General features: G+C 49.6%; 9 protein-coding genes and 1 non-coding gene across 10 annotated transcripts; 4 read left to right on the top strand and 6 right to left on the bottom strand.

The window, feature by feature from the left end:
• Positions 1 to 170: 170 nt before the first annotated feature.
• FMAN_13598 (uncharacterized protein) lies at positions 171 to 849 on the top strand (the record flags this gene model as incomplete). Its single annotated transcript, XM_041833085.1, has 2 exons — positions 171 to 590; positions 637 to 849. 2 exons carry the CDS (start codon positions 171 to 173, stop codon positions 847 to 849), a joined length of 633 nt encoding a protein of 210 aa, XP_041683484.1.
• Positions 850 to 1158: 309 nt separating this feature from the next.
• On the bottom strand, positions 1159 to 2974 carry FMAN_13597 (uncharacterized protein; the record flags this gene model as incomplete). Its single annotated transcript, XM_041833084.1, has 2 exons — positions 1159 to 1956; positions 2006 to 2974. The coding sequence occupies 2 exons, from the start codon at positions 2972 to 2974 to the stop codon at positions 1159 to 1161; spliced, it is 1767 nt and encodes a 588-aa protein (XP_041683483.1).
• Positions 2975 to 3712: 738 nt separating this feature from the next.
• On the top strand, positions 3713 to 4906 carry FMAN_13596 (uncharacterized protein; the record flags this gene model as incomplete). Its single annotated transcript, XM_041833083.1, has 4 exons — positions 3713 to 4194; positions 4246 to 4577; positions 4631 to 4721; positions 4771 to 4906. 4 exons carry the CDS (start codon positions 3713 to 3715, stop codon positions 4904 to 4906), a joined length of 1041 nt encoding a protein of 346 aa, XP_041683482.1.
• A 720-nt stretch (positions 4907 to 5626) lies between these two features.
• Positions 5627 to 7476, top strand: FMAN_13595 (uncharacterized protein; the record flags this gene model as incomplete). Its single annotated transcript, XM_041833082.1, has 6 exons — positions 5627 to 5783; positions 5833 to 5889; positions 5942 to 6270; positions 6319 to 6693; positions 6741 to 7126; positions 7179 to 7476. The coding sequence occupies 6 exons, from the start codon at positions 5627 to 5629 to the stop codon at positions 7474 to 7476; spliced, it is 1602 nt and encodes a 533-aa protein (XP_041683481.1).
• Positions 7477 to 7947: 471 nt separating this feature from the next.
• Positions 7948 to 9242, bottom strand: FMAN_13594 (uncharacterized protein; the record flags this gene model as incomplete). The annotated part of the gene is made up of 2 exons (XM_041833081.1): positions 7948 to 9123; positions 9180 to 9242. The coding sequence occupies 2 exons, from the start codon at positions 9240 to 9242 to the stop codon at positions 7948 to 7950; spliced, it is 1239 nt and encodes a 412-aa protein (XP_041683480.1).
• A 781-nt stretch (positions 9243 to 10023) lies between these two features.
• On the bottom strand, positions 10024 to 11181 carry FMAN_13593 (uncharacterized protein; the record flags this gene model as incomplete). Its single annotated transcript, XM_041833080.1, has 3 exons — positions 10024 to 10179; positions 10230 to 10902; positions 10955 to 11181. 3 exons carry the CDS (start codon positions 11179 to 11181, stop codon positions 10024 to 10026), a joined length of 1056 nt encoding a protein of 351 aa, XP_041683479.1.
• A 1261-nt stretch (positions 11182 to 12442) lies between these two features.
• Positions 12443 to 14754, bottom strand: FMAN_13592 (uncharacterized protein; the record flags this gene model as incomplete). Its single annotated transcript, XM_041833079.1, has 4 exons — positions 12443 to 13075; positions 13128 to 13615; positions 13728 to 14232; positions 14290 to 14754. The coding sequence occupies 4 exons, from the start codon at positions 14752 to 14754 to the stop codon at positions 12443 to 12445; spliced, it is 2091 nt and encodes a 696-aa protein (XP_041683478.1).
• A 2281-nt stretch (positions 14755 to 17035) lies between these two features.
• Positions 17036 to 18738, top strand: FMAN_13591 (uncharacterized protein; the record flags this gene model as incomplete). The annotated part of the gene is made up of 3 exons (XM_041833078.1): positions 17036 to 17477; positions 17527 to 17691; positions 17741 to 18738. The coding sequence occupies 3 exons, from the start codon at positions 17036 to 17038 to the stop codon at positions 18736 to 18738; spliced, it is 1605 nt and encodes a 534-aa protein (XP_041683477.1).
• A 208-nt stretch (positions 18739 to 18946) lies between these two features.
• On the bottom strand, positions 18947 to 19020 carry tRNA. The gene has a single exon. It is a non-coding gene; the product is annotated as a tRNA-Val (tRNA).
• Positions 19021 to 19468: 448 nt separating this feature from the next.
• Positions 19469 to 21280, bottom strand: FMAN_13590 (putative mfs-multidrug-resistance transporter; the record flags this gene model as incomplete). The annotated part of the gene is made up of 1 exon (XM_041833077.1): positions 19469 to 21280. One exon carries the CDS (start codon positions 21278 to 21280, stop codon positions 19469 to 19471), a length of 1812 nt encoding a protein of 603 aa, XP_041683476.1.
• Positions 21281 to 22199: the final 919 nt, after the last annotated feature.

Here is a 22199-nt window from a genome sequence, read left to right as displayed (position 1 = left end):
TCAGTCTGGCAATACAGTCAGATATTAGCCTGACATCGGTTTTTAATTGACTCATTCTCGATGCTGACAAATCGCTCACGGCGAGTCGGCTACCCCTCACTGTCGCCATAGTTCTGACTCTTACAATAAGCCAACCGTCCTCTGATTGCAACTTGAATTGATTCTGAAGCATGTCTCCTCCTACCAAGTATGCTGTCGCGTTGTTTCCGGGCTTCCAAGCCCTGGATGTGTTTGGGCCTCTGGATGTCCTAAACTTCACGTCCAAGCGTCAACCTCTCGAACTCTCGCTCCTACATACAGATCTCAATCCTGTATCTACGCTGGAAGATGATTCGCCCGGCCGTATCGGACAAAGTGTTGTCCCAACTCATACTTATGATAATGCACCGGAAGACATTGAAGTCCTGCTCGTACCTGGCGGGAGAGGCTCCCGAAATCCAGAAAAGGTGAAAAGAGTCCGGGAATTTGTCAAGGAGAGGTACCCTAAACTCAAGTTCCTTCTGACGGTCTGCACTGGCAGTGCCATCGTAGCCCAGTCGGGTCTGCTTGATGGAAAAGAAGCAACTTCGAATAAGAGATCCTTTGACTGGGTATGTTGTACCGATATAGACACGTTTCGTTAATAACCATTGGTAGGTTGAGACGCAAGGACCTAATGTCAAGTGGGTACGAAAGGCAAGATGGGTCGTCGATGGCAATATTTGGACATCATCTGGTATCTCAGCTGGTATTGACATGATCTACGCTTTCATTGCAGAGCAGTATGGACAGGAGATCGCAGATGACACTGCGGACGGCTCTGAGTATGTCCGCAACACCGATCCAAAATCGGACCCCTTTGCCGTTTAGCGACGCCTCGCTCCTCTAATTATATAGGGAGGCTCTCTTTATGGCCTACTAGAGGGGCCTCACTGTTCAAGCTTTTGGAGTAAATTCAGAAGCTGTATGGCCTCGTACAGGGCTGGTGGCAAGGGCAAAGAAAAACGCTCTTAGATAATTGTTCCCCACGATCACAAGCAAGATTCGATCATAGAAATTCCTGAATCTCTTGACTGAGTCTATATAACTCAAAATCCAAAGCCTGATAAACCTTTAAGTTGATAGTATGCTCAATAAGATTGATGATATGTGATTAAAACTCTATCTCGTAGCCCACCTCTAAACGTTTACAATTGGAATGATAACCTTGCTAGGATGATCTCCGCCATAATGAATCTTGTGTTGTCCCTTGTTCTTCTCACTATCTGGTCTTGGTTTGGAGAAAGCAGCAACTTCAGTGAATCCAGGGTACTGTCCTAAGATATCCACCTGAAGGGTCTGGCCCTCCTCGTAGTCCACTCCCATACACCAGATACCAATGTCGAGCTTGACCACTTCACCCTTGGGAATCTTTTGAACCTCATCGTGCGGGTGGAAGGGGAACTGAGGATGTATCGACCGCTTCTCATCGATCTTCCGTTGAGATGCTCGCAAAATACCCATAGCGCCATTGTGTAATGTCAGACTCGAACGATCCTTCTCGTCCATTGCATCAACCGACTCCACGGGAGTCTTCTCAATGGGGAACTGTAAGTGGCTCAACTCCTTGCCGTTCTTGTCCAGCTTGCGAACTTGCACAAAGACTACCATGTCGTCTAAATCGTCACAGCTCATGTATAGCTCTGCTTTCGGCATTCCGATGATTCTTGTGTGCTTGTCGAATGTGTACCGGAACTTGGCGATGGACCAGCGATCTTCAGAGTTGTAGGTCTTGATACCTGAAGATGGTGCACTATCTAGAAGTGCATCATTGTCTCCCAGGTAGAATGAGCGATAGTCGGTATCGGGGACAGGGAAGTCAGGAAGCTCAATGTTGCTCTTGACCTTTCCTTCGTCAAACTGGAGAGTTGTCCAGCGCACTCGGGGTGTCTCTTCCCAGTCGTTGTCGATACCCTTGAGATACTTATCGAAGTATTTCTACAGCGATGTCAGCAGATATCATTTAGTGTAGAACAGTAGCACTGACCTTGAGCTCGGGGTAGCTTTCCTTCACCGAGTAAAGCTCAAACCACTCCTGATGTCCACACCACTTAATCCATTTCTTATCACTTGCCAGCTCCATCCAGCCTCGCACAGCACCCATGGTGTGAATCTGGCTGAGATCGGAGCCTGTGATGAAAACGGGAATGTTGATCTTGGAGAAATCCACGCGCTTATCGTTCCAATAAGCATTTGCCTGAGGGCTTCTGCGATACATTTCTGCAAAGTCCTCAACGCCGTGCTGACCTTTGATAACAAGAGTCGTGATAAGATCGAAGTTGCTCATAGTGAACCAGCCTCCTCGGCAGAATTGCTCGCGGAAGATATCTCCGGATCCTTCCCAAGGCGCAATTGCCTTTAACGAAGGGGGGTTCTGTGCAGCAGCCTGCCATTGCATAATGGCCAGGTATGAGTTGCCAGCCATGCCGACGCTGCCGTTGCACCAAGGAAGCTTAGCAAGACCCTCGATGACATCGTGAGCGTCCTCAGCTTCTTGTGCACCCATACAGCACGCGTCGCCGTCGCTGTTACCGGCTCCGCGGGCATCAACATGCGCAATTGCATAGCCTTGGTTCACCCACCAAGCAGGGTCAAGACCCTCGAACTTCTCCAGTCCACTGACGTCGTCTTTTGTCAGACAGCAGGCCCATGTGCACACATTGAAGATCATGTCAATGGCTGAGTACTTCTTGCCATAAGGAGACCAGGAGATGATGACAGGAACCTTTTCAGAAGCCGTCGGGCGATAAATATCGACGTAGAGGCGGCAGCCGTCACGAACAACGATTTCAACATCGTGATCAATGCGGACATCAGAGTCAAGAGGTCTCGCGTCGAAGGGTCTGGAGCCCTTCTTCAGCACTTCAGACTTTCCTGGAGTGGGCTCAACGTAACCATTGTCGCCAACCTCAGGCTTGTTGAGAGGCTTGTAGGCAACCTGAACGGGAGGTGGCATGTTGGCAATAGGGAAGCTGGGAAATGAGGGCAAATGGACGATTCAGAAGTAAGAGAAAGATTCTTTGTAATAATCTGTGCAAAGAGGGTCTGGGTGAACACAATGGTTAGAATTGACAAGGTATTTGACTGGCTACTGTTGACAAGAGATTGAAGCGTATCTTTAAGCTCCCTTCATCTTGAAAGATTATCTCAAGATTCACGGTGGAGTTAAAGGTCAAACTCACTAATTTCTGGATCCGCATGGTTCGGGTCGGACTAAAAGACCCCACGGGGAGATTGAGGGGAAGATCGCGGAGACGCAATGCGGTTGATCATGCAACCCCAGGCGGATATCATCATCCTCATTCCCTGCCTTATTATTGGTTCTTCCGCTGGCTGGACCCTGTAGACCCCGCGCTAGACGAACTGTTTTCCCTTATCAAGTGGCTTTTGCAACGGTCATCTGAGTTAATATCCGAGGTCGAGACTGCAATGAGGAGAAGTCTCCAAATCCGAACCGAAACGAAATAGGCCGGACCGAAAATTAGTGAAACACAATTAGCCTTTCGCTTCGTCAGTCAGCAAAAGATGATTCCGAACCGAGAAAGCCCTCATTACCCCAGATTTCCGCGTTCTGAGTCCCCGGATCAGAGATATAACTAAGGAACCCTTCAGCCTCAATCCATTCTTAGCGCTTCATCATCAAACATCACACTTCCATCTTCACTTCATTGTATCATTCACATCACAATCCATCATGTCTACCACTACTACAATGCAGATGGAGCAGACCGTCGCTGCTCGCTTCGAGACCAAGGATCTCGTCGAGTTCGACCCCAATGCCGTCTACGGCGACTGGAGAGATGAGTTCCACAAGACAGGCTGTGTTCTGATCAAGAATGTCATCAGCAAAGAGAAGGCTCAATACTACTGCGACAAGCAGATTGAGTGGCTCAAGAAGTTTGAGCTTGGCTTCGACGAGAAGGACCCCAGCACTTGGAATGCTGATCATCTTCCTGTCTCCTTCAAGGGAGGTATGTATTACGGATACGGCGCTACCCACGAGAAGATGGCCTGGGAAGCACGCACTGAGCCCAAGGTTGTTGAGATCTTCGAGAAGCTCTGGGAAACCAAGGAGCTCCTGTGCTCTTTTGACGGTCTCAATGTTTCCCTGCCCAACCGCACGGATATCACTTGGAGCCCTTGGCCTCACTGCGATCAAAACCCTGAGCGCAAGGGGTAAGTAATCCCTCCAAATTACCCCAACTTTTTACTAACCCGAGCCTAAAGCATGCAAGCTGTGCAGGGTCTTCTGAACTTTGCCCCCAACGGCCCCAAGGACGGTGGTCTCATGCTCATGAAGGGTTCTTCCAAGCTTTTCAACGAGTTCTTTGCTCAAAAGCGCGAACCCGCTGATCACGAGGATGCTCCTCCTCCTGAGATCAAGTACATGGACTTGTTCATCTTTAGCGAGAAGGACGTCAAGTGGTTCGAGGAGAGAGGCTGCACCATGTACAAGGTAGACATGGAGCCCGGTGACTTTGTGCTCTGGGACTCTCGTACCATGCATTATGCTCGATTCCCCGAAGGTGATCAAATCCGACATGTTCAGTACGTCTGTAGTAAGTTGCGTCCTCCAAGTTGGCCCCGAGCTGAACTAACTCAACCCTCAAAGTGACACCACGAAAGTTCGCAACAGAGGAAGCTCTGAAGGCCAAGGCCTTCTGTTTTGAAAATAGCATGGGGACAACTCATTGGCCTCATTGGTTAGTAGTTCATCAGTCTTTTCGTTGTTCATTGCTAACTCGTTTCTAGCAACATCCGCATCGCCCAGGAGAAGCCTATGAGGAATGGCGAGATCTGCCCCAAGTACCGTACAGAACCATTCGAGAAGCCCGAAAGAACAGATCAGATACTTCGATTGGCAGGTGTTAAGTCTTATGATGAATAATGGAAAATTGGGACTGGGGCCTGGGGAGAATGATAGCTTAGATCATCTTGTTACAGTATTTAAGACATTTCGCAATACATTTTGTTCTGCATACAAACCGCTGCCCTTTATCATGCCTCCACTAAATCTAGTCTAAATAATTATGAGTTTAGTCTAGAGAATCAAATTTTTACCTAAGCTGTAGGCCTATGCGTTGAGAATATTGGTTGCTGAGCATTCGGACCATCTTTGCAAATTTGGTGGTCTTGATCAGGAATTGGCAAGATTCTCGGTTCGAGTTCTGATTACACACAACTCCGAGTAAAAACTTATTCATTACATTTTCAATCAACAGTTCATGATAGGCCAAGTCTGCCCAGAACTTGGCATGGGGGGACTCGCAAGAGTCTGGATCCGGTTCGGTAGCAACACCATAATCCGGGGTATGATCCGGGGTAGCAGCTCGGTTCGTGATGCCTCTAGCCTAAATCATCACAAACCGCACTAATCGTACCGAGATATCGGGATGTGGTCCCATGCGGGGAAACAAGGTTTGCGGGGAGTAGCACTAGCCAAGACCATGAGATTGCGCGCAAGGACTTCACCTCCTGTCTTGTTTCGTTATCTCTTGGCCTCGTCCGTTTCTCTATAAAGTCTGGCGGTGCAGCCTCGTTGGATTGTTCTTCATCACCTTCTTCTACATCGCAACAACAGAGAACAGCTACTACCAAGGCCAGCATCATGGATACCAAGTCCGATGTCAATCATGTCGAGAGCGTCTCCAAAGATTCTCTCGACGTGATTCAGGTCACAAAGTCGAAGATCGAGATCAGCGGAACTGTCAAACTGGTAGAAGGAAAGACAATCTACATCCCAACGCCCACCGCAGATCCTCAGGGTAAGACTATGCTCCTCTTTGAGTACTCGGCCAATTGCTGACAGGTCAGATCCCTTGAACATGAAGATGTGGCAAAAGGCCCTCGTTCTCATTGTCATCTCCCTATGTACGTACAATCCTCGACCGTCGCTCAGAAACGCAAACTCACATATCGCAAGTCTCGACAATCGGTCTGGCATTGGTCTCAGGATTTGGAGGTCTACTAGGCTTCTACATCCCTGGCTATGCCGCCGTTGGCAAGGGCTACGCCGACATCACTCACCTCATGACTTATCCCACCCTATTCATGGGTATCGGTAACCTCATCGGCATGCCTCTCGGTATCGCCGTCGGCCGACGAATCGTTCTCCTCGCCGCGACAATCATCATGATCCTCAGCGCTGGTCTCTGTGCCGGAGCAACCACTTATGAGTGGCACCTTGCTGGACGCATCATCCTTGGACTCTCGGCTGGTCAGAGTGAAGCTCTTGTCCCCATGATCACACAGGTAATACCTTTTATCTTCACGATCTGACAAAGTCTAATGGCTAGATAGGAAATCTTCTTCCTTCATGAGAGAAGTACTTGCATGATGATCCAGCAGACTATTCAGACCATCCTGACTGCTATCTTTGTCATCTTTGCCGGGCCCATCGCCGAAGCCATCACACCCGAATGGTGGTACGGTCTTGGTGCAATCCTTTCCGGTGTCTCCCTCGTCCTCGCCTTCTTCTTCGTTCCCGAGACCAAGTACTATCGTCCCAAGGCTGCCTACCAAGCTGGCGGTAGCTCCGATGATGAGAACGTTGTTGAGGTCTGCACCGTGCGCCCTGAACTCGACTATGTCAACTTTGCCCCTCGCACATTCCGATCCGATATGAGACTCTGGGTTGGCAAGCCTGAGTGGAACAAGATTGTTGAGATTTTTACTGTAAGTTGTTCGCCACTCACGGCCTAGACTTTTCTAACTTGTACTAGCAAACATTTAGCCTCATGCTTTTCCCCAACGTCCTCTGGGCCCTTTGCCTTAACGGTCTTACTCTTGGTGTTAACATTGCCATTGGAACGACCTATGGTTCTATTGTCACCGCCCCTCCTTACAACTGGCCCCAATCATCAGCCAGCTATGTCAACGCCGGTCAAATCGTCACCTCGCTCGTCGCACTTCCTTGCTTCGGTTTCGGCTCGGACAAGCTCATCAAGTGGTTCGCGAACCGACGCAATGGTATCCACGAGCCTGAGATTCGTCTGATTCCTCTTGCTTTCCCCATTGTCGTTGGTGTCTTTACTGCCGTCTTGTATGGGCTTGGTGCCACCTATCCTGAGAAGTACCACTGGTTCACCTATGTCTGGGCAGTCGCTGCGTAAGTTTCTCCCATTTCTCAAAAACAAGCTTCAAATTCTAACCTTTCACAGTTACTACTTCACATTCGTCGGCGCCAACATTGTTGCTATCACATATCTCCTGGACAGCTATCCTCAGCGAGCTGGTCCCCTCCTGGTCATTATCTGCGCCGTTCGTGGTATCATGTCATTCGGCGTCAGCTACGGAATCACTCCCTTCATTGAGCAAAACGGTTACGATGGTGCTTTCGGTGTCTTTGGTGGCTTGACTGGCGCTTTTGGTGTCCTCGGCATCTTCGTCTTCATCTTCGGTAAGAAGATCCGAAAGATTACTGGAAGATACTGCGTGGACAAGGATAAGGCTGAGTAAACTTATTCGTACGGATTATGTATACGAAGTTTCACCGGTAGTGCTTGTTTCGTCGGTTACTTTTTTTGGAGCGACTGGGGGAGTAGTTAGTGGTCAATATGAATATGATTATAATACAGTCAGAACAGTTTCTTGTTGCCTTTTCAGCCAAGTGATGTCTCCACGAGGCAGAAAGCACCATGTTAATAGATTTCTTGTATTGACAGAGTATCAAATCAGATAACAGAAGACTATCAGTACCTTGACAAACTATCTTGACTTCCGTGGAGTATAAGGTCTCGATGGCAATTATCTTCTCGGTATTTGTCCGACTGAAAAAGGCACGTACTCTTCAGTGCCAGTTACTAAAAACCCCCAATATGAGAAAGACCATGAATGCATGTATGACTGTAAAGCCAAGGTTTCACAGGTCTAGACAAATGTGAAAAAGAATATTGGTATCACTAAGTCTCTTACTAACTACCTACGTCGTTAAGGGTTGGCGGTTCCATTCTTCTGACGCTCTTCCCAGTCCTCAGCTCCGTTATAATCACAATTATATCTCATAAACTGAGCAGGATCAAGATTTACCTTCTTGCTCACCCCATCAGTTGCTGGCTTCGCCTGCTCCCTGCTAAACTTCTGGATCAGAGATGCTCTATCATATCTGGCAGCAAAGACTCTTTCCAAGGCAGCGCCAACCTCGTCTCTCGATTGGACGTTGGCCAAGAACGCGCAGACAGCTTCTGCATCCTCGATGCTTTGTGATGCACCTTGGCCTTGAGTAGGAAGCATGGCATGTGCAGCATCGCCAATCAGAATGGTCCGACTCTTTACCCAGCGTGGCAGGGGATCAATGTCTCTGAGCTGCCACAAACCGATGTCTGGAGCTGCTCTGAAGATATCGTGGAGCCACGATGGGAAGTCTGAATAAGCTTCTAACAGCTTCTCAATGCTTCCAGGAGCTACCCAGCTGTCCGAGCTCTCCTCTGCAAGCTTTTCGTCTGGCACTAATGCAACAATTCCGTACAGCTTGCTGTTTCTACCAGGTCCCATGATCACTCTTCGATCGTGACCCATGATCATGGTTGTCTTGGGCACTCGGGGATCCAGGAGTTGGTTTGGTAGAGAGAGCCCCTCCAGATTCTCAGTTGGGATCAGCATTCGATAAGCTGACGTGCCAGTCGGCAGAGCATTCCTCTTCTCCCCTACCACAGCAGTTCTCACAACACTATGAATACCATCGGCGCCAATGATGAGGTCGCCATGAATCTTCTCGCCCGAGTCCAGCGTCACAATGCCCTCATCACAGTCGACACTCGCGACTTGGCATCCTGTGCGAACATCTACAGGATTGCCATACGCCTCTTTGCTTGCTGCTGCAGTTCCCAGAGCCGCTTGTAAATCTTGTCTGTGATAAAGCATTCGCTCGGCACCGAACTGTCCCTTCTGGAAGGGCAGTTCTCTCACCAAATTGCCATCTGCATCAAAGATCCTGAAGCCCTGATCGGCTTGAGGCTCGGCACTCTCAAGGAAGGGATCAAGCTTCCACTTGGTGATGATCTTGCTTGCGTTGAGCTGTAGCGAGATCAAAGCGCCGACCTCGCGTAGTAGACGAGAGCGCTCAAGCACAGTAATGCGTCTGTTGGGGTGCCTTAGAGCAAAGGCCTGGCTTAGTTAGCTAGGGGTTTTAGTGCCTCTAAGGAAAGGGTTGGCAGACTTACAGTTGAGAGACCTGCGATGCCTCCACCAACAATCACAACATGTAACTCAGGCATGCTTCCCATGATGAATTTGGTATGGTATCGAGATATTGCGCTTAACTTTTTCGTGTCAGTAACAATGATATTGATCTTGCCAATCGCATCTTATACGGTGATGCCAAGGGTCTCATTAGGGGCCACGCTAGGTACAGTAGCATCGCTTGTTCCGAAGATCAACGGAGCAGCAAACCGAGTCCGAACCGAATCGAACCGAAGTGACTGCTGTAACACAAACCGAGATCGGTCTGCACAGTCAACCCCTCACTTCACTAAACAAAGCTAATCCTCTACAAGATAACATGGAGCATTGACAAAAGTTGAAGCTCTATTTAATCGACATGACGCGTGTCGCCCTAGATGAAGAGTGAACGCGGTTACTGAATTCGGTATTTCTAGATTAGTTTTAGATAGACTGACTTGGAGACTCAAGGTTGATCCGAATTCCAGGCATGCATTCTACAGATTGACAGTCAGCGCTCTCAAACAGCTCAGTGCGTGAGAAGTGTCATCACAAGAGTTACCATCAAGTTATTTGTTCTAGACTAGATTAACACTCTTAATTAACCCATCTCGATTCGAGTCTCGCCTATACGCACAGATGTAACTGGCGGGATGGAGATGAACCGAGGTGTTCTTACAGTCATGAGTTCATGTAGTACGACATGCCTAGTACATTGGTAGGGAGCTCCATCACAATGATGATCATGATAGAACGTGCGCTGTATCTCTGGCAAAAAGTGCATTCTGATGTCTTTATGCTACAGTAACTACAAATTCCTTTCAACATTCTCACTGTCCTTTCTCTCTAGCTAGCCTCTGCCTTGATATAAGGAATACCCGTCAACTTGAAAGCCCTCTCGTTCAGAATGGGCTCGTGCAGGGGTCTATCGCGCACTACATGATCTGGCTTGCCGTTGCGCTTGGCCTCATTAGAGCCGAGATGACGAGCGTTGGGCCAGTGCTAGACTTGTTAGTACTCGAAACAAAATAGATGGGTAGGAATAAACTCACTGTTGTGCCGACTCTTCGTTCAAATGCATCCTTCTTGCGAATGAGATCCTCTTGAGACGCCTCAGACACAGGCATGAAGCAAGTGTAGATGGCGAAGCGGTCCTGTTGGCTCTTCACAGGAATGTTATAGTGAGGGGTTCGGGAATCCCAGAGGATCAGGTCACCTGGCTCAGCCTCGACCTTATACCACTCGCAGCCGTGCTCCTCGAGCCACTTCATTCCCTTGTCCGTGAATCCGTACCACTCCTTAGTCCAGGCAGGAATACGCTCTTCAGTACCTCGGATCTCATCGTGGAACTGCTTGCTCTTGGTGTGGCCGCCCTTTGCGACAATCAGACCGCCGTCATTGGGGCCGTTGGGAAGAAGGTTGACGAGTCCCTGAAGGCAGCGGAATCCAGGCACATCGGGGTCTTGATCTTGATGAGGCCAGGGCTTGTTCTCAGGAAGGTTCTCCCTGTTGGCAAAGCCGTAGTTGATAGCATCGAAAGACACAATGAGATCCTCTGATCCAAGAGCCTTCTCGAAGGCTCCGACAACGCCAGGCTCGGATCGGACACCCCAGACGAAGTCCTCGTGGGCGGCACCGTAGTTCAGAAGCATACCCTTCTCGTTGATGACGGGAAGCTTGTCAGGGTGAACACTTGAGGGGTCGTTTCGGTTATATCCGAGACCGCTGAGAATTATCAGTAAACAATTCGTTAATGGCGATGCGGTCATTTACTTACAAGCTCTCAATAAGACCGTACATGCGGTTAGCGTAGCTCAGAGCTCGCTCCCTGGGAATAGCGCCCTTGACAACGGCGTATCCATCACGGACGAGATCATCTCTCCAGTCACCGTAACGTCTGTTATTACCATCGATGACGATACGCTCAAGTCCCTCGGGGCGGAGGGTGAGGGTTGGGTGCTCCTCAGTAGCGGTGGTTGTGGTGGTGGTAGCTGAAGGGGCCATCTTGTAAATTGATGCTTGCTTAAGATGAAGTTTGAACCAGATGCTTCGGTGGTGACCTGTTGACTTGGATTGAAGTTGTACATCGAAATTCCCATTCCTCTTTATAACCAGCTCGAAGAAGCGGCTCTTCGGCCCCACAGCGTTCAAAATATTGGTGCGCAGACTAAAGTCTGGGGTAATGCAGGATCAGCAAACGAGTAAATAGAATGTCCGAACCGAACCAACCGAGTTCAACCGAGCGGACGAGTCTGCAAAGTGTGCAGAGAGGCTTCCATCTCGGTACTCTATTTATCATTTGACCATCTTTGCCACGGATCTCGCCTCACAAATGGGCTAGAACACTGCTTCCCGCACCGAGACCCGTGAACGGTTGGCAGATCAAGAATCCCGCCGGGGGCTCTAGCGGCTTGAATTACGCGACATAGCTACACGGTAACGACCGTGTAGTTACTCGTAGTGTCTAATTATCTGATCATAAAGTTGAAGCATGGGTTCATTGACTGTGCATACCTAGATGCTATGTATCCGATTCTATCCAGTTGACATTATGCAGTACAAGAGCAATTGACTGATATGAGGCCCACAAGTCTACTGTCTAATTTTTATAACCACAGTATTAGAGATTTTTGTGTTATAGCTCGTGTTCGTGTGGTTATGGTGCTGTCAACGAAGGCTGGTAATGACGTGAAGAATGAACTCATTGTTCGCAAGGGTAGGAAGAGCCTCAGTCTGTCACTAGCGACGGAGATATCCCAAGGAGATAGCTCATTGCTCCTAGGCAAATGAGAGAGGCATGGCTATGAGCCTAGTCTATCTTGGTACGATATCAGGGTTTTAGGTTACCTTCGCAAAGGGATCACAAGTTGTCACAGGAAGGGACGATTGTTCCCCTTGTAACCCTACTGGCAGCCTTTTCAAGGATGATAGGCAATTTCCGAACCTCTCGCGTATGATCAGCTTACACAATGAGCCCATATCATGGAGTCCGAGCGGCTCGGCTCGGTGTGCATGGGAATGAAACCGACGAGTATGATCGTTTGGAGTTTTATATCAGGCATGCACCCACTGGCGACCTACTGCTTGACTTTGAAACATTCCATTCTTCTGTCAAGCCACCTGTGCTGGACCTTTTGCGAAGGGTATGTAAAGCAAATGCTTTCGTCGATTCATTACTGTACAGGGTATCTAATCCGAAGTCATAATATGCTTGAGTAAGTTTGCGATAAAACTCGGGGAGTCTTTTGACCAGTCATACACCATCTCAGCACATCCCTTGATCTCCAATCGTGGCAAAGTCGCTCTCCATCACAGCCCAGAAGTGGTCCAAAGGCATAGCCTGGAAGGGATCCTGAAAGTACTCTAACGGATCAAACACGAACGAATCCGTACCTACATCGCCAAACTGATTCGGCGATAACATCCTTTGGTCGTTATTTGTGGTCTGCAAGTCTTGCTGTGGAGGTCTTTGTGCTTGATCAACAGAAGAGCTATTGTCGCCTGACAAGACCTGGTTCACCCGCTGCGTCAATTCGAGCACGCCTTTCACAAATTCGCTATGTTGTCCGACTCTTCGATAGCAGTCTGCCACGTAGTCCGATGCGGTACGTACAAGCTCCCCATCACTGCGCCCCATGCGCTTGTGAGGCTTCTTGAATGTCTGCAGCGCGAGGGTTGTCGCAGCAAGGAAAGTGGGCGTAGGTGTTAAGAGGAGGAAATCAGGTTGTGAATCTGCAAACTCTGCGACTTGTGTTATGATAGACCTTGCAGCTTCCACACAGGTTGTTTGGCTTTGCAGTAGTCGTGCTGTACTAATCTTGGCCTCATGCCTTTGTACTTCCTTGCTGAAAGAGGCCTCGGGGAAGAGGAGAGATGCTCGTAGAAGGGTAATTTGAGCCTGTTTCAGATGTGTCAGTAATTGCGGCGTTATTTTGACAGAGGAAACTTACTTGGTGGAATTGCTGAGACAGAAAAACCGCAAATGAACGCTCTTCTGAGCTTTTGGAAGCGCTCTGGTTCGCCTTTGCATCTTCCGACGCTTCATCGAGCCAATCGACAAGCGCCTGATCTAGCTCTGAGATGCCCGACAGGAACTCCAAGGCGGTCTCTGCTCTGCGCTGAAAGATGTGCTCACTAATCTTGCCGACTAGCAAAGAGAGTGAGACCCATCTGATGAAGCAGGGATCGAGACCGCTGGTCTTGTCGGGCAACGGCTGGTCGCAATCGGTAATCTCAATCGCGCTCGGCCGACCGGTCTCCAATTGCATGGACTTCTCCAAAGCATAGCATGCCCACCAGACCTGGGAATGCAATTGTCGGTCGACTTGGTTGCCGGAATCTTGGTTCGGGTTGGATATAACGATCTTACGATGGAAGCCAATTGAGTAGCCAATCCGTATGGCTTGGCCTAGGAGATGCCAGCACTGGCCGTCCTTCCCTGTAGAGATTGTCAGCGTCAATAGTCAGAGGATTTGATGACTTCGAAGAGAATGATCTCAACGTGTGAGATGTCGGGTGAGGATTGGCTGAGGATGTGAGTGAGTAATTACCTCTTGCGCGCATTGCGATTGCGAGTAATACAAGCGCTTGTACCGAGCTCATATATGGGAAGCTCAATAGGTGGCTCACTAGAGAATAAGCTCCAGTGAGATAGCCAGTTGCCGTTGGCGATATTTGACCTTCATGGTCGTCCATTCCGATGCTCAGCACTGCGTAGACTGCGACAAGCGCTGGCGCATCGACTGAGGTCACCGCGCCTTGGAGCCCAGTCGGGGATGTCTGTTGCATCTCGGAAAATCGCAGAACGTCGGATATGAAGGCTGTATGATCGAGGACGGGGATGAGAGGGTGCGTACGACTGAAGTATTTCTTCAAACAGGGCTCCATGACTGACATGCTAGGAAGGTCTGGGAGAACTGGCACTAATGGGAGGGCGTATTCTTCTGTGAAGCACATCCCCCATCGGAAATGTCTGCCAATTGGGTCGAATCCGCGTCGCTGGAGGAAGAGGTCGATAAATCGAGTGAGGCATTGTAGGCTGCTGGAACCCATGTACTGCACGCAAACTCAATTAGTATGCAGCTGTGAGATAAAGCCCGAGTACTGACTGACCTTGATGCGATGCGACGACTCATCAGTGTTCATGACGACATCAGGACTATCGTTCGAGTGCACATCCGTACCGCTATCAGGCGTGCTGTGGCTCTCCTGATATGCGCGCTCGATCCACGATGGATTCCTCTCTTTGTTCCCTGCATGTTGCGACCCCACGATGGAAGACGCGGGAGAACTCTGTTGGCTCGTAGTCGCAATTGAAGCCCGGCGCTGAATCGGGGATATTGTAGATATGCTCTGTGAGCTCTTGTGTGGCCATTTGCGCACAGCTGGACCATTGGGTCGTCTTGGATCAAAGGTCTCACACTCGTCGCCGCGAAGAACACAATTACGGCACTTGGGCGTTGTCGCGTCGCATCGCACTTTTCGCTTGCGACATTGTGTGCATGCTAGCGATAAACGACCACGCTTTGATCGCGGCGGTCTTGGTGAGGGAGGTTGTTCTTGTGATACCGCATCCATTTTGACTTGGTCTGTAGGCAGTGGAAAACTTGGGAGCGCGATCCTGAGAGATGGGAAGGATTTAGACAAATTTGTGATATTGACGATAATTCGAGATGAACGTATAAGGCTCTTTGACGACGTGGTCACTTTTAGGCCCACGACTCAGGGTCTCAGGTACGGTATCCCGAGGCTTGGTTCAATTGACAACACAGAGTGAGGCCGTGAGATCAGTCAGAGATTCTACGTCTCTCCGAGACGGTGGCCGAGGGTGTCGTCAACAATTTGTATCCCCCCGCAGATAGCCATGACACAGGGCGCTATCGCAGTGAGCGTCCGGGGTACAGTGCACTAAAAGCATGTTCCCCGCATGCCTGGGGATCTCCGAATCGCGGAAGAGCTTCGCGGCTTCAGATCAGAGGAATATTTTCTCGCGGGGTAGACTCTGGGGTCTCCTAATAGAGACTAGAAGGCCCCCACGAAGTTCGAGGCCCCGGGTTAACTTGGTCATGTTCAATTGTGCTCGTTTTCATTGGAGATGAGCTCTTGAGTCGTTGAGGAGGCGTCGTCGCTAAACTTCGGTTCGATTCGGTTCGGAAAAGGTCAGCCTCTGAACCGAATCGAGGGGTAGGTCTGTCGCTGAGAGCTGCAGGTTGGCCGATTTGAGATGAGACGCGACTCAAGACTCGCGGCCAAATGCAAAGCATAACGATCAGACTTGATGCTTGATTTGTCCTGAGCATGTCCAAATGTTATCCAATGGTATTGTTCGCCCCAAATCACTTTTTGTTTGCGTCCTCCAGAGGGCCTCAGAAAGCTTGCGCTGCTCAGGTTGTTGAGTCTCCAGTCTTGAGCTTCAGCACGCTTCCCAATGCCGACTATGCGGCTGGCTCTGTTCATAGTGTCAACGCTCGCGGTCGTGTCTTCAATTTCACCGTAGATGGTAGTTCTATCATTTGAATGTGCAAGGAAGTTGTCGTCTGAGAGGTCGTGAGAAACATGCTGGACATCGAAGGAGAATTCGCGGGCGTCCTGCTGGTATTCTCGTGGTAGAACTGTGAACTTTTTATGCGACTTCAAGGGCAGGCAGGCATCAAAAGATTACCTACCATCAAGGCGTCAGCATACCTAGTGAAAAGTTTCTACCTTCCGGATGGATGTATCAATCCATATAATTTGTCTTAATTATTTCAGAAAGCTTAAATGTTGCCATCATCCCTTTTCTTGATTTGCCTTTCCGCTGTTGGTGCGTGTTGGCTTTTCTCACATTTGCGCACCTGCATGTACTCGTCTGGGAACAAAGCGACAACACCATCCAACCAAACATGATTGTCTTATTTTGGACTTATTCTTTGAATTGCGAGATTATTCTCTTATTTTTATTTTATTTTTTTAATGCTCCAATTTCTGTCATCCCTTGCTGGGGAAAGACGATTGTTAGGCATCAGCTGTTGGCCAGGATTAATTGCTTCAAGTTGCAACCTCACGACTTGCACAGTTAGTTGCCCATGAGCTTCTTCCCAAGTCATCTGGCTCTTTTACTATTGTCGATGACCAGAGTATCATTCAGTTTTCCTCTTTCGGGGCATCGATTCCCGACAAACAGATTAACATGCGACTTCTCCACCGTCCACATTGAATGGTCTTGGGTGAATGTCAGTACCTGTTGGCGCCACCTGGAGGGATGTGTGCTAGAGACAGGGCACTACACGCCCTAAAAGTTCAGCACTCCGATTGAGTTCACAAGGCTATCCAACCCAGTGCAGTGGTTCAAATAAAGTTGTAGCCTTGGAAGCTTCCATTTCATCCGAAATCTACCTCAGAGTAGCATTATCAAGTTTGAGTAATTTGTCTCAATTTAGGATTCCAGGGTAAGTTTTTAATAACATGGTCAGAAAGTAAATTATTCCACTTTATGTCAACATTCGTTGCCATGAGCCTTCGTGACATCGCGGTCGCAACCCCATCATGGTGTTGCAAACCCCAAGATAATTGAGATTTCAGTCTGTCTCAACTCAGAGCGTTCCTCGCCCGCAACCTCTGTTTACAATGAATAAATGAAAGTGCTTCACTTTCTCCCTCTGCTTGTCTCACGGCCCAATCACACAATGCCTAATTGCCATTCTCATCGGCACGCTACGACGAAGATCATGCAACCCTCCCGGAATCTACATCCCGAACCGAAAGCGAGCCGAACCAACCCAACCTTATCCTCGAATAAGTGGTTCGTTCAATAATCTCCTGTTTACAAAATCGCGAGTTCCTGTTCGATCGATTTCTCGGCTGTAACATCACGCGTATCATGTCGGAGCCTCAACAGTCACAGCCATCTCAAGATGAAAAGCCAAACGAGAAGGAGTCTGTCGGCGCGCGCCTCCAGCCCGTGGAGACGGGTGCATCGTACGAGCCTCCGCCGATGAAGACACTTCAGCGACGTCTTGTTGTTCTTTCTCTTTGTTTGACACTATTCCTCTGTGCATTAGATACTACTATCTTGGCAACGGCACTTCCCACTATTGGTAAAGAACTACATGTATCAGCTCGCGAGTATGCCTGGATTGGATCCTCGTACACCCTGTCCACGACAGCGGTGACGCCTGTATGGGCAAAGGTGTCTGACATCGTCGGTCGAAAGGTTAGCATGATGACTTCAACTGGTCTTTTCATGGCTGGGAGTCTCATTTGTGCTTTGGCGAGCTCAAGTGGCATGTTGATTGGAGGAAGGACTGTCCAGGGTCTTGGAGGTAAGTACGCTCTATCAAACAACGGCTTCAACCCGCTAACTGAACTAAGGCGGCGGCTGTATGGTACTTATTACTATTCTAATCGGAGATCTATTTCCTCTAAAAGATCGTGCAAAATACTATGGCATAACAGGAATAGTGTTTGGCGTGGCTGGAGCCATTGGGCCCGTACTGGGTGGTGTCTTCTCTCAGGCAGTGACATGGAGATGGTGCTGTAGGTTGACACAACACACCCTCTTGGAGATAGCTGCTAACATTACCAGTCTACATTAACTTACCCTTTGAGGGCATTGCACTGATTGGGCTGTTCTTCCTACTCAAGGTCGACATCGAGAAGGAACCTCTCGTCGACGGACTCCGCAGCCTCGACTGGCCTGGATTCGCTTTCATCATTGGCGGCACAATTTGCTTCCTCTACGGACTTGAAGCTGGCTCTGGTGGACTTGCACCCTGGAAGTCTGCTTTTGTTATCTGCCTCTTGGTTTTTGGGGTTGTCATCTTGGTACTCTTCATGGTCTGGGAAGCGAAGTTTGCCAAAAATCCCATCATTCCGATACGAATCTTCCAGAGCACCACCAATATCGCCGCCTTCGCCGTCGCCAACCTTCACTCGTTCATTTTCATTGCCTGCGATTACTTCCTGCCGCTGTACTTCCAAGTCGTTCTGGGCTTTTCGCCAATTATATCCGGAGTCACGCTCTTCCCTCTCATCCTCCCGATGTCTATCTCAACTGGTGTCGGAGGACTGATCGTGAGAAAGACGGGCAACTACAAACTTATTATCTTGGTTGGTGCCGCGCTGATGACATTGGGAATCGGTCTCTTCATTAGCCTCGGTCAACGCAAGGAATGGCCTAAGCTAGTCATAGCAGAGGTTATCGCAGGTCTCGGCTGCGGTGTACTCTTCCAGAACCCTATGATCGCTCTCCAAACGCATGTCCGCCAGAGAGATATGGCGGCGACCATGTCAGCGTACACTTTCATGCGTGGTCTTTTTGTCTCGATATCAATTGTTGTTGGAACGGTCTTTATCCAGCGAACTGTTCACGGTGGCAACTTGACTGCTGTGTCTAGTGACAAGGCGCAGGGTGAGACTGACAAGCATGGGTATGTCAGTGGTCTACGTGTTATGTGGGCATTCTACACAGCTTTGTGCGGACTGATGCTTGTGTCGGCTGTTTTCATCAAACCAAAGCCAGTGAAGGTGGAAGAAGTCAGTAGTGAAGCAGCAAGTGAGGCTCAGCAGAGCGATAAGTGTTGAAGGAAAACAGAGCCAAGCTAAGGTGAGGAAGTGCATTAAACCACCAAGAGAGATACAGGATCATGGCGAGCTTATAGACAAAGAAGGATATTTCCACCATCTGAAAACATCTAATGCTTCCAAGTGACGTATCTTATACTCAACGACCTCAAATAGAGCTACTGTTGAGCAAAAATATAAGCCACCAAAGTATTGATGGCAAAAAACGTGGTTCCGCCCGGGATCGAACCGGGGACCTTCTCGGTGTTAACGAGATGCCATAACCAACTAGACCACGGAACCGAGGCTTTTGATGACTCATCTGGCGCAGCAGAGAATTATGTTGGTGCGCTGGTTGTCCCTGCAACAATGGGGTCGCTGTTCGAGGGTCATGGACGCAAGTATGAGGTGAGAGGGTGTCAGTCTAGAAACTTCTTTACTACTGATCGGCTTCGATTAAGGTTAAGCATCGAACGGCCGAGTTCAACGGCTTGGAGCCGTGACCACCGCGACGATTGGTGAACGCGACCCAGATGACTTCAAATGTGGGCGGCCAGCGACAATCTCATTCAGTCACGGATACGTCACGGCTATAACATCACAAGTTTCCAAGACCAACTGCAATGAACGGCATTAATAGATGAATTGGGTATTAAGTAAATTGAAGTAAAGTCTATAATAAAATTAAACGCTATGATGCCACCAATTAATTTTCGGGTTTCCAGCCCCAGTAATAACTTTTATGAGATGATTATGTGAATGATTGCTTGGTGTTGACTCTGTCAATGTCGTAAGGGTTGCCCTCATACGACCTGCGACGCGACGCCATTGAAGCCCGCGACGCGCGCGATGCACGAGAAGCGTGCGATCGTACAGAGTGGTGTGTTCTGCTAGCAGTGATGGGAGCGTAGGCAGGCTCCTCAACCTCTGTTGAGGCATCGTCGTCAAAGTTCTCCTCCTCGGGAACGGTTTCGTCATTCTTCTCCTCCTCCTCAGATGGGGGAGCAGCGTCGTTTTGAAGCTTGCGCATGAAAGCAGCGGATTGAGCGGCGAACTTGCACTTCTCACGGATGGAAGCACCGTACTTGTAAAAGAGGAAAGGGAAGGGAACGCAAGCCAGGGCGAGGAAAGCAGGGACAGAAGAAGCCCAGTGGATGCCAAGGTCTTTGTACATGTAAGATGTGAAGAGAGGGAATGCGGCACCGAAGAGAGATCGGAGAACCGAGTTGGCAGCCAGGACGGAGGCGGCGAAGATGGTGTAGGAGTCAATGAGATAGTTCATAACGCTGAGGAAGACAAGGACCATGCCGAATCCGAAGGGGACACCGGCAGCGATACTGGCCATCCAGTGGATGCTAGGGTCGTTGGTCCAGGCGAACCAGAAAAGGCCAATAGGCAGACAGACAGAACCGATAAGACAGGCAGGGAGACGAGCCTCGGGGGGTGCGAAGCCACCGTTCTTCTGCTCGATCTTGATGTAGCGCTTGTTCTGGGGGATGGTGTATGCGATAGCGAGGAGCATACCGACCATGATGCCAAGGAAGGCCAGGCCTCCAACACCAGAGTTCCAGCCACGGTTCTGCTGGTACACGATAGGGAAAGCACCGAAGAGCATGTACAGGGTACCATAAACGATAGCCATGTAGATGGAGAGGAGAAGGACAATAGGCTCCTTAAAGAGCAGGATCCAAGGTCTGGAAAGGGCGGTCTTGAAAGACTCGGTGAGAGTGACCTTACCACGCTCGTAGTCAATCTGGCTGACGTAGACATGTCCTGTAATCTTGGAGAGCTTGGAGGCACGTTGTCGGAGAAGGACGGGGGCGTATGTCTCGGGGACCAAAAGGGTGCCGACGATCCAAAGAGCACCAGAGAAGGCACCGAGGAAGCCCATGACCCAGCGCCAGCCAGCGTTCATACCGAGGAAGCCTCCAATGATGGGACCAAGAACGGGTCCGAGGAAGGGAGCAGCAGCAAAGATGGCCATGGCGAGACCACGCTGAGAGGCAGGGAACATGTCGGCGATGGTACCACCGGCGTTGGTGAGAGGCGATGAGCCGAAAGCGCCAGCGAAGAAACGGAGGACGATCAGGGTCTGGGCGTTCTGTGCGCCCGCGCAGCCTGAGTTGAAGGCAGTGAGGGCGGCATAGGTACCGATGAAAAGGTATTGACGACCGAACATCTCACTGAGAGGGGCCCAGAGAAGGGGACCAATTGCGAAACCCAAGACGAAGAGCGACACACCCAGGGTAGCCACCTCTTGGCTGATGTGGAATTCCATGATGATCTCACGGATACCGCCTGTGTAAGCCGACGACACGAGCGCGACCGCAAGGGTTGTGAGAGCGACGGTCATGGTGATGAACCACTTCTTGACCAGGCTAAAGGTCATAGGGTTTCGGGGGTCGTTGGGAATCCATTTCACACGGTAGGGGTCTTCCTCAGTACCTGAGCCATCGTACTTGTAATCTCGAACCTCTGGTGTGATGCCAGCCTGGTCAGCGACCAAGCGCCAGTAGGGTATTCTTGTCCGCGCAGGGACTTCGATGTTTTCCGAGTCGCTCATCGTTGTTGTCGTAATCTAACTACCGATCGAGGCTGTGGAATAATAATTAACGTTTGGTGTTCCGCGTCGGTTAGTGTTATTGCGATCTGTGGTGTGAGAGACAAGATCTATGTCGATCATCGGTGACTCGGGGAGCCAAGGCAGTTTATAAACAGAGACAAGGGAAGGTTCCACATCAAAACGGTACAATTTTTTATTAATCAACGACGTAACGAACACGACTAACGACTAAGGAGTTCAAATCTCTTCAATTCCATGGCATGGATTCGTCGGATCCGCCGACCGGCCGTAAGTCCCCGTACAGGCTTGGGCTTCTCGTGGTGACTGGGTCCTTACGTTAAATCCGGCAAGGGATGATATCACCAAGCGAGAGGCTAGAACCTTCTGGGTTACTCCTTTATCTCATTATGGTTATGCCTCGGCCCATCACCTCTTAGCTTGTCGGACCCGGAACGGGGTTTTCGGCCGTAATCATATAAACCCCGGCCCTTGAGACGGGTATTTTTTTACTTTGGACTGGTTACAGTCGGAAACTGCGCGGGTTTATAATATCTGCGACGTAACCTTTGATATCCAGATGCAAGAGATTATGTTTTGGGTTCGATGATGCACATTTTCTACGTAATTCGACTGTTTCGGAGAGCTGGTTGAGTCCGTCAAGACACCTTCCGCGGAAACTCCATGGAGATTTGTACGAAAACTTTGCGAAAATAGTTTCATTGGCCGAGAATTGTGCTAAAAATTTCTTTGCCACGGAGTTGCGTCATGACTTTTCCCGAAATCCGGTTTCAGCTTAGCAATCTCTCGGTCCCGAGGCACAGAATTCGCCTAACCTAGCTCTTCTCCCTGGAGACGGAGCTTGCTGAGTTGTGAACTCCTGTTGCTTATCGCATGATCCGCTTGTTAAGCACCAGGGTAG

The sequence above is a fragment of the Fusarium mangiferae genome (genome assembly GCF_900044065.1).
Source record: "Fusarium mangiferae strain MRC7560 genome assembly, contig: FMAN_scaffold007, whole genome shotgun sequence".
NCBI classification, from domain to species: domain Eukaryota; kingdom Fungi; phylum Ascomycota; class Sordariomycetes; order Hypocreales; family Nectriaceae; genus Fusarium; species Fusarium mangiferae.
This window is presented reverse-complemented; position numbering and strand designations above follow the sequence as displayed.